This window comes from Neomonachus schauinslandi, chromosome 9 (assembly GCF_002201575.2).
Source record: "Neomonachus schauinslandi chromosome 9, ASM220157v2, whole genome shotgun sequence".
Taxonomy (NCBI): domain Eukaryota; kingdom Metazoa; phylum Chordata; class Mammalia; order Carnivora; family Phocidae; genus Neomonachus; species Neomonachus schauinslandi.
In genome coordinates this window covers 137,142,111-137,151,516 of record NC_058411.1, presented here as the reverse complement: position 1 = coordinate 137,151,516, position 9,406 = coordinate 137,142,111, and the positions used below count along the sequence as shown (strand labels likewise).

The following is a 9,406-nucleotide window of genomic DNA, read 5'->3' as shown; positions in this document are numbered from 1 at the left end:
GTGAAGGGCTCCTCGGGCTCCGGGGCAAACGTGAAGGGCTCCTCGGGCTCCGGGACAGTGGGGGAGATGCCAAAGATGGGTTTCACAGTGAGGATCACGTTGCCTCGGGCTTCACCCTCGGTGACGTTTCGGGGCAGGGGCAGCTCCATGTCAGGCCAGGTCACTGTCTGGATGGTGATGTCCTCCTCGCCACCCACCCCGAAGAAGTTTTCTGGGATATCCACAAAGTCTTCACCTGGGGTGGGGAGGAAGATGGGCTTTAGTGGCTCAACCTGGGGCTGGCTTGAGGGAGACGAGCATCGGATCCACCTCCTTCCCTTGCCAGGGAAGGAAAGCACCTGCGGTGTGCCTGGCAGCCTCAACTCTGTGAGTACTCATTCTAGGAGGCTTCCATCTCCTTTTGCCAGAATGCCAAGACATCATACCGTGAGATATTGGCCAAGTGGCTCACCACTTGTATAACCGGTCTGGCTCCAACATCCCTTCCTGATCAATGCCCGCCGCCTCCTCACCTATCTTCCAGGTACCTGATGTTGTTAACTAGCCAGCAGGACAATGTAAGTCAGTTACAAAGTGGAATTGAGAAATCTTGCCAAAGATGTGGGAGCCCATGCTATGATGACAGTGACCAAAGACCACTGCCAGCCTCGGTTGCGAGCCAACGAGGGTCTGGCAGGAACAAGCCAGACAATCACTGAAGAAAGAGGAAACCCACAGACGTGCTACCACTTCAAAAACGCTGGTTAGGGGGCGCCTGGGTGGCTCAGTCGTTAAGCGTCTGCCTTCGGCTCAGGTCATGATCCCAGGGTCCTGGGATCAAGCCCCGCATCAGGCTCCCTGCTCTGCTGGAGGCCTGCTTCTCCCTCTCCCACTCCCCCTGCTTGTGTTCCCTCTTTCACTGTCTCTCTGTCAAATAAATAAATAAAATCTTTAAAAAAAAAAAAACGCTGGTTAGGATATTAAAAGGTTAAGAGAGGCTTTGGGGGAAATCCTCATTACTTTTGCAAAAAATGCCCCTCTTCGTGTAAAGTCAGGCCGTGAAAGCCAAACGGGAAGGAGCTAGGCCACTGTGCTGTTCCTAGTTTTGTCATAAGAGGGGTGCAGCTCCATAGTATCCATGTTCTTTTTCCTCTAAGAACTAGCATGTAATTGTAATGCTAACCCAGACTTTAAATATGAAATAAAAATCTTATTTTTAAAAGTTTGAGTCTAGGGGTGGCTGGGTGGCTCAGTCAGTTAAGCGGCTGCCTTCGGCTCAGGTCATGATCCTGGGGTCCTGGGATTGAGCCCCACATCTGGCTCCCTGCTCAGCGGAGAGCCTGCTTCTCCCTCTCCCTCTGCCTGCCACTCTGCCTATTTGTGCTCTCTCTCTCTGTCAAATAAGTAAATAAAATTAAAAAAAAAAAAGTTTTAGTCTAAGTTTTCAAATGAATTGTGGGTCAAAACTGCCCCCCCCACTCTTTTTAATAACCATGTGGGTCTTCTTTTAAGTACATTGGATTCAAGAGGGTGGGTAACGGTGCCCGCCTGGTGGGGGCAGGTTTTGTACCCACCAACCTGGATCCTGCTGCTTACGGTGCTTCTCCCTTAGCTGTTCTAGGAGCTAGTGAAAACAGGGGGTGCTGAGACATGGGGCTCAGGTACCCTGTGGCCCCTTGAAGGGGCAGAAACCAACGCCCATTCCCAGCTCCCCTCCTCTGGGCCCCCATTTCCATGGCACGACCCCTCCCCGCAGCCCCACCTGTGTAGCAGATGGCGTCGTAGTGGGACGAGGGGTCCGGGTAGCCCGTCTGGTTGGCGTGCAGGTAGACAGTCCGCACGCCCAGGAGGTTGCCCCCGCAGTTGGGCCGGGCCTTGGAGATGGGGTAGCGCACGCTGCGGTCAGCCAGCCAGCCAGCACTGCACATATCCATGCCGCCCTGCCAGGCCAGGTAGAGCTGGCCCGTGGTGGCCAGCCGCGCGCCCAGCCGCCGGCACTCGTCGGCCGCCTCCTGGAAGGTGAACTTCTCCGGAGATGTCGCGTAGAAGACCTCGCCTGTGAAGGACAGGGCCGGCAGGGTGAGGACCTCTCTCGCCGCTCCTGTCCTGCATCCCCAGGGAATCCATGCGGCTCCTAGGCTCCAAAGCGTCCTGGCTCGCGCCCTGCTCTGAAACATCCCCCCTCCCAGGGCATCCTTCCCAGGAGTTAAGCATTGCCCATGCAAGCAATCCTTTAACAAAATTCAAGTTGTGATGGGAAGAGTAGGCATTAGACTTTGACCCTCAGAGCAGTGGTTCCCAAACCAGGGTCCATAAGGGCCTTGTGAGCTCTTTTTACTATTTCCACAAACCTAAGCATGTTGTGTGTGTGTGGGGGGGGGTAGGGGTGGGTGGTGGGCACCTGTTTCCGGGGAGGCCCTGGATGTCCCCGCTCAGTGGCAGCTCTGATTGGCCGTGTCTTTGGTGAGCCAAGAATGGGAACACAAATACTTGCTCTTTAATAGGCCCTGGGCCCAGGGGTGAGAATGAGGAAAGGGAGCCTGGGGGTGAGAAAGCAGGGGACTGTCCCAGCCTCAGAATGAGCCATGTCCTCAGGTCTTATCTCCAGCCTGGGGGAAGCTTTGAACTTGGGTGGGGGTAGGGGCAGAGGCGGCAGAGCCTGGAATGTCAAGAGGGGTGATGGGTGCAGATGGGAGGAGGGGTGTCATCCACATGCCCGGGGAATTCGGGAAGCTCTGCTTGTGATCAAAATTAGCACCCCACACAAAGCAGAGAAAGACTCCGGGTTCCTTCCCACCACCGCCGAGGCTCTCCAGAACTGGCCCATTGGGACAGCCTGGATGGCGCTGGGGGCTGGCGGCAGGGAAGCTAGAGAGGGTAGAAAGGCAGCTGGCTTTCCTGGGAAGGACATTCCTGATGGGCCCACCCTGGAGTGGCCTGTGCTGTCCTTTGTGAGGGTGACAAGCCTGGGCTGGGCTTTACTGGTGCAGTGACCCTTGGGACAGTGATGGGCTGGTCAGAGCAGCAGGGGGTCCTGGCTGGGAGGGGCAGTCCCAGCAGAGAGACAGAGACAAGCATTCTTGGGCCCAGTAGTGGTGCCAGACAGTTGGCAGGTGCCCGCGGCTACTGAGGCTCTTTCCAAAGTGGGGAGGGAGGGGGTCTGTGGGCCCCTTCCTTCCCCCCGCCTTCCCCCTACCCTCTCTGGGCATGGCAGAGAGGGGTCTGGTGTGTGCTGCCCTGGGTTCGTGCTCTGCCCCAGAGGAGGCCCACGTGATCCCTGGTGTCAGTGGGAGAAGGGGACAGACAGGGGTCTTGGGAAGGCGGCGGCGGGGCCTCACCCTCCATCTCCTCAGCGAAGCAGTAGACATCATAGGTCTCATTGGTGTCGCGGATGCCGTAGGTCCTCACGCCCGGAAACTCATCCTTGTCCCCATAGCAGCCTTCCCTCGGAGTGTGGATGGGGTACCTGCCAGGAACACAGAGGGAGTGTCGTGTGACACTCGGGACAGAAGGGGCCCGTGGCCTGGGCCCTGGTATCCTCCTCCCATGTGGGAGGAAACGGGGACTCACTGATGTGTTTACCAGCATCTGCCCTGGATATGTGGACTGTTTGTCTTTACGGCTTTTCTTCCCCAAGCGTTATTGAGATACACGTTTTCACAGTTACCGGTGATTACAGGCAACCCCGTTTGCTGAATATTTATCGGAACAGAACATCCAGGGCCTGGAAACCTTCTCTGTAGAAAGGCCAGATAGTAAATATTTTAGGTCTTGTGGCCCCTAGGGTCTCATCTTGACCCCTCAACTTTGCCACTGTAGTGTGAAACAACCAGAGTTCCCACACGACTTTACGTACGGAAACAAGGGTGGGTTGGATTTGGCCCGTGGGCCACCATTTGCTGACCCCTGCTTTGTATCATTTGAGTCTCACGTCCACCTGATGAGGCAAGTGCTAGAAACACTCCATTTTAACCTGGAAGAAACTGGGGCCCAGAGACGTTAAACAATTAGCCCAAGGTCACACAGTTTCTAAGTGTCAGAGCTGCGGTGTGAGCCCAGCTCTTTCCGAGGCCGCGGTGCGGGCTCTCGCACTATGCTAGGCTGCTGTCTTGTCTTGTTTCCTGTTGGTGGTATTTGTGTCCTAAGATCTGAAAGATCTACCCCAAGATCGCAAAGGTATTTTCCTTTGTTTTCTTCTGGAGGCTTTGCGGTTCTGGCTTTTCCATTCAGAGCTTTGATCCACCCTGAATGAATATCTCATCTTTGCCTCGACAGGCTTGCTGTCATGGACTGAGATCCCTCGAGGGCAGAGCTCTGTCTGTCCCGCTGGGCTCCCCATCCAGCTGCAGCTGCACTCAGGGAAAAAGGCGCCAAAAAGCTTAATTTATGCCTTGCCTTATTAAAAACAACAACAAAAAAGGCAGGCGGTTTACAAAAATACACAAAACACCAAAGCTTCAAGAAACTGAAGAAATCATGGCAAAGGGGAACAGGGGTAGGAAGGATAATAATGTGTAATTTGCTCATGTAGGGCAAAGTTGCTAGCAGCTGTTCATTCTGCCACAGGGCGGAATGACAGGGATCTGGACAGGTCATGAGACTTCTATCAGCAGAGCCACCAGACATTCCAGAATGTGTCCTGCCCCCCCACAACCCGCCCCGGGAGCTCCTGTCTGAGATGGTCTGGGACAAGGGGCACGTTTGCTTTATTGCTCATGCTGCATCTTCAAATGAATACAATAAGCCCCTTTTTTACAAAGTAAGGCACAGAAAGGCCTTCTGTGCAAGTTCTGTATTATTTTAAAATTCCTAGCGGCTACTAAAAGTATTTCCCCTGGAGCACTGGAGCTTTCTAGAAAAGCACGTGATGAATTTTTTTGCACGCAGAATACCTGACACAGCATTCTATCTTTCCTCATAGCGCAACCGGACGGTCCCAAATCAAACGTTTGCTTCTGAATAACGACATAAGGATTGTTAGAGTCGGCCAAGGCATTGCTCCAGCCCCAGCCCAGGTTGGCCTGGTGTTCTAGCCCATCACCCACCCCACTCTGCGTGGCCCGGGGGCTCACCTGACAGTCTGGTCGGCCAGCCAGCCGGCGTCACACTGGTGGAAGCCATCCTCGTAGGCGGCCTGTAACTGTTCGGGGCTAGCAATGACAGCACTGTTCTGCAGGCAGGCCCGCTGTGCCCTGTCGAAGTCCAGCGTGTAGCGCGTGGAGATGGCTCTGTAATGGAACACAATGCCTGCAAGACACGCGCGGGCGGGAGAGCAGATCAGGCACAGCCTCCCATCATCGAAGTCCTCGAAGAATTATGGCTATGGTCAAAGGGGCCTTAGGGACCTCAGGTCTGGGCCTCTAGCTGATGCACAGATCTCCTCCCCACATTCACGTGTGGTCCTTCTGCCTTTGCTGAAATACCTCCAGTGATGGGGACCTCACTACCTCACAGAGTATCTGTTTTGGATTTCTCTGATAATCAGAAAGTTCTTTGAATTGAACTAAAATCTGCCTCCTTTTACTTTTTTCTTGGCACTCCTGGGCCCCATATTTTCTTCGGGGAAAGAGACACTTAGAGCCCCATGTATCCTCAGCCCAGGGGCATCCTAGTGGGAATCCTGTCCTCAAGCCAACCAAGGACACAACCATTCTCCTTGGGCCATCGAGAGAAAGGGAACCAGGGAGACTTCTTCCCTTTCTCTGGCTCCTGGAGCTGAGAGTGGGGCTGAGGTGGGAGGTGGGGCAGGGAAAAGACATCTGGATGAAGAGTCAGGAGACCGCTCTGGTTCGCTTCCAGGGAAACTTCAGGCAGATCACCTAGCCTCAGTTTGCTTATCTGTAAAATGGGGATGATCACAAGGCCCACGGAGTCATGGGATTGCAGCAAATCACAAACTTTCATTTGCATGTGACGATGGCCAGGACGTTTTTAAATCCCTCAAAGTCCAGAGACAATGACAGTCCCAGCTCCATGTTACAGAGGCACAACTGAAGCTAAGTGACCTGACTCAGGTGGGTGCAAGCCAGTGGGGGAGGAGCTGGGATTTGAAAACCAGCCTGCCTTCGTCCAGTCCCGTGACGATACCCTTCTGGTTCTTTCCCCAGGTGAAGCAGTGTCCCTGTGGGAGGTTCTCACCTTTCACCACGACCTCTAGGGTAGCCTCGCTGTCCTCAATGCCGTGCATAACCTCACAGCGGTAGATCCCAGAGTCATTGGAGCGAAGGTTCTGGATTTCCAAGGTGGCATCACTGGGGATGGCCGGGTAGTTGGGCAGTGAGACCTTGTCTTGGTAGGCATTGTTGACCCGCACCTGCCCTTCTGTGGCTACGAGCAGTACCACCTCCTTCTCCTTGGAAATGCGGCTCCACTTGATTCTCGGGGCAAGGGGGGCGGTGGAGGGGGCGGTGGTCACAGGGTGCATGGGGTCGATGAAGTAGCAGGGGATGGTGAGGGAGCTCCCCAGGAGGACCCGCAGAGGGGACGGTTCAGGGATGCTGACACTCAGCGAGTTGTCAGGGTCTGTGGGGCAGAGACAGAACTGTTAGTGCCTGGACCACCACCCAGCCTCCCTGTCAGTCCTTCTGGAAATGACAAAATCCTGTGAGTGTGTCTGTATTTATTGGGGGGGGGGGCGCTCTTGTACCACCTGGAATTCCCAGGAAGCTTTGCAACGCCTTTTCCAGAGCAGCATTCCTCAAGACCCCTGGTCTCTGCACCTCAAGACTGGAAAAGGGTTGCAGAGGAGGGCAAGGAAAACTTTAGAGCTGAGATCCCCCTTCAAACTGGGGTACCCCAGGGGATACCAAGCCATAAGAGAAACAGGACCCATCTTCCTGGAGTGACAGCTTGACACCAAGATTTTGGGAAAAATCACTTTCGGGCAGGAAAAATTGTGATGAGGAAGAAAAAAAAAATCCACATGATGTTTAAAGCTCAGATGCAAAACGACACAGACGTGTCCCACTTGAGGTCTGCTTTGGACTCCATCCTATCTTTGCTGAGGGACAAGGCATTCTCTCCTGCTGTTGGGGACTCAGGGGTCGGGGGCTGGCTGGAGAAGAGCAGACATTCACATACGTCCGCAGAAAGTCAGACAGGGGTGGGGGTTGGCCGTGGGATATGATTAGCTCCACAAAATATCATGGAGAGTATTGGTAGGGAAGATGCAGCATGTTTACCAAATCCAGTTAGACGTAACTGTCCTTCCCCTGGAATGGGAAAGAAACAGCTTCTGCAAAAATTGCACCTTTCACAGCAGGTCACGCACTTATGGGACCCTTTTTTTTTTTCCAGGTTGAAAATAAAAATGTTTCAGGTATTTGTAGGTGGTAGATACATAACAGGGCAAGGAAGGGGGAGCCAGGAATGTTTGGGGGCGTCCAGCCCTAACCTTTGATGTCCTGGGCAGCCACTACTAGGTCCTTCCACAAAAATCTCCCTCTGAATGCTCTGCCCTTGCCCCACAACACAGCATGGTTTTAGAGCTGGCTGTTCTCCGGTTCCCCAGGGAGAGCTAAAAGTGACTGCAGTACCCAATGCTGCAATTTTTAAAGCTCTCAACCAACCCTACGAACTGGTTTGCCTATGTAGGCAAACCACCCAGGTTACAGCCAGGGGCTGGATATTTGTGGGTCCTTGGGCGAGAGTACAGATGGAGACCCATATATCCTATGTATAAATATTTAAAAGTTATAAATCAAGTCCACAGAATGTTAACTAAAATATGTTCTATCTTCCTATTTGACAATGATACCTTTCAAAATGAAAAGCCAGATTCAAATTTAGAATTCTTGGATTCCTTAGAGTTTTGCATTGGGCTCTGGTGGCCAAGCAGGAGGCCACCTCTTCTCTGCCAGTTCTCTGTACCGTGAGGGGTCTGTGCTTATCCCAGCCCTCACACCCCAGCTCTGTCCACACCCCACACAAACAGCCACCCCTTGACCTCTCCCTTAGGCCTGGGGCGGCTCTCACCAAGAGCATGGTCCCCTGTCTTGGAGGATGGGCCCTGGAAGTGGCTTGGGTCCACTTGGGCAGGGAATTTTGGGCATCCTGGGTATCCAGAGTGTGGTCTAAAGGGAGAGCATAGATCTGTGTGGACATGTCCCTACAGACCCCTTGAACTTTAAGGAGCACTGGGGCTGGAGGAGGGCCAGAGGGAAGCCTCTAAAGTGCACGGCCCAGAGCAAAACCCATCCTGCAGCCAGTGGATAGTTTGCCCATTTGATTGAGGGCTCGATGATCAGAAACCCACCTCGTGCCTGTCATATGCGAGAGACCACGCGGGGTCTTCCCGAGGACAGCTTGCCAAGAAAAACAAAGACCTGTGTGATGTGTTGGGGACTTCTTTCTGTTTCTCAAGGAATGGTCTCTTCTTTGATGTTCCAGCTGATCCTCCCTTGGCAGCTTTTCCTCTTTTGGCTTATCTATAATCCTGCCCCAACCCCAAGCTCAGTGTGTGGCGGTTTTGGGTAGGATCCATAGAGAGGAGATGGAAAGACGGGCGCCTGCCAGGAGCGCTCCCCCTCAGCTGTCCATCCGAGAGGGTGGCCGGGAGCAGGATTACGTGAGCAAGGGCTCCCGGATGCGTGCGTGTGCGTGTGTGCGTTCAGACGCATGGGCGCTCTCCCCTTGCGGCTAGGCTTGCCTTCGATAGAAAAGGGGCAGGCAGGGCCAGGAAAAGGTCAGGAAAGGGGAGATTATGTCCCTGGGAGCAGCAGTACTAAGTTCAGGGCCCAGGACCCAGAATCCAGTCTTCTGTGGCTGCTGGATACGTGAGACACGCATGGGGGTGTCCTTACCCGAAGCTTCTAGTGAGCTGGCTGCTGTGATGACCCTCAGAGTCACAAACACCAGGAGTAAAGTGGTCATAGTTCACCTGGAAGAAGAGAGGGAGAGGCGTTAGTTGGAGGTTCAGATACGGGGAGATTGAGGGTCACGTGGCACACGACACAAGGTGATCAATTCCACGCGCAAGGATCTGAAATCACATCAAGATAAGGCGGCTGCGTGTTGTTCGAGGGGTGTCTCCTCCAAGAATCCTCTCTTCACAAAGTCTTCACAGATTTCTCAGTTTAATTACACGAGTTAGGCTGGAAACCTCCTCCCGTCTCTTCTAGGGCACTTTCCAGCTTCTAACCTGTAGAGGCTCGTTCTGAGGGATCCCTGTGATGGCTGATATTATGTCAACTTGACTGGACCCTGGGCTGCTCAGATATTTGTTCAAACATTATTCTGGGTGCGTCTGTGAGGGTGTTTTTGGATGAGGTGAACATTTAAGTTGGTAGACTAAGTAAAGCAGATTGCCCTGATAATGTGGGTGGGCCTCATCCAATCAGTTGAGGGCATGAATAAAACAAAAAGACTGAACCGCCCCCAGGAGAGAGATAATTCCTCCTGCCTGATGACCTTCAAACTGCCTTCAGAT

General features: G+C 53.5%; 1 protein-coding gene across 1 annotated transcript in view; it reads right to left on the bottom strand.

The window, feature by feature from the left end:
* Positions 1 to 8,850, bottom strand: part of ACAN (aggrecan) — a 35,992-nt gene extending 27,142 nt beyond the window's left edge. The window contains 6 exon segments of the mRNA XM_044918100.1: positions 16 to 235; positions 1,742 to 2,035; positions 3,318 to 3,445; positions 5,052 to 5,226; positions 6,118 to 6,501; positions 8,781 to 8,850. Of these exon segments, the coding sequence (XP_044774035.1) occupies positions 16 to 235; positions 1,742 to 2,035; positions 3,318 to 3,445; positions 5,052 to 5,226; positions 6,118 to 6,501; positions 8,781 to 8,850 (1,271 nt within the window).
* Between the last annotated feature and the right edge of the window lie 556 nt (positions 8,851 to 9,406).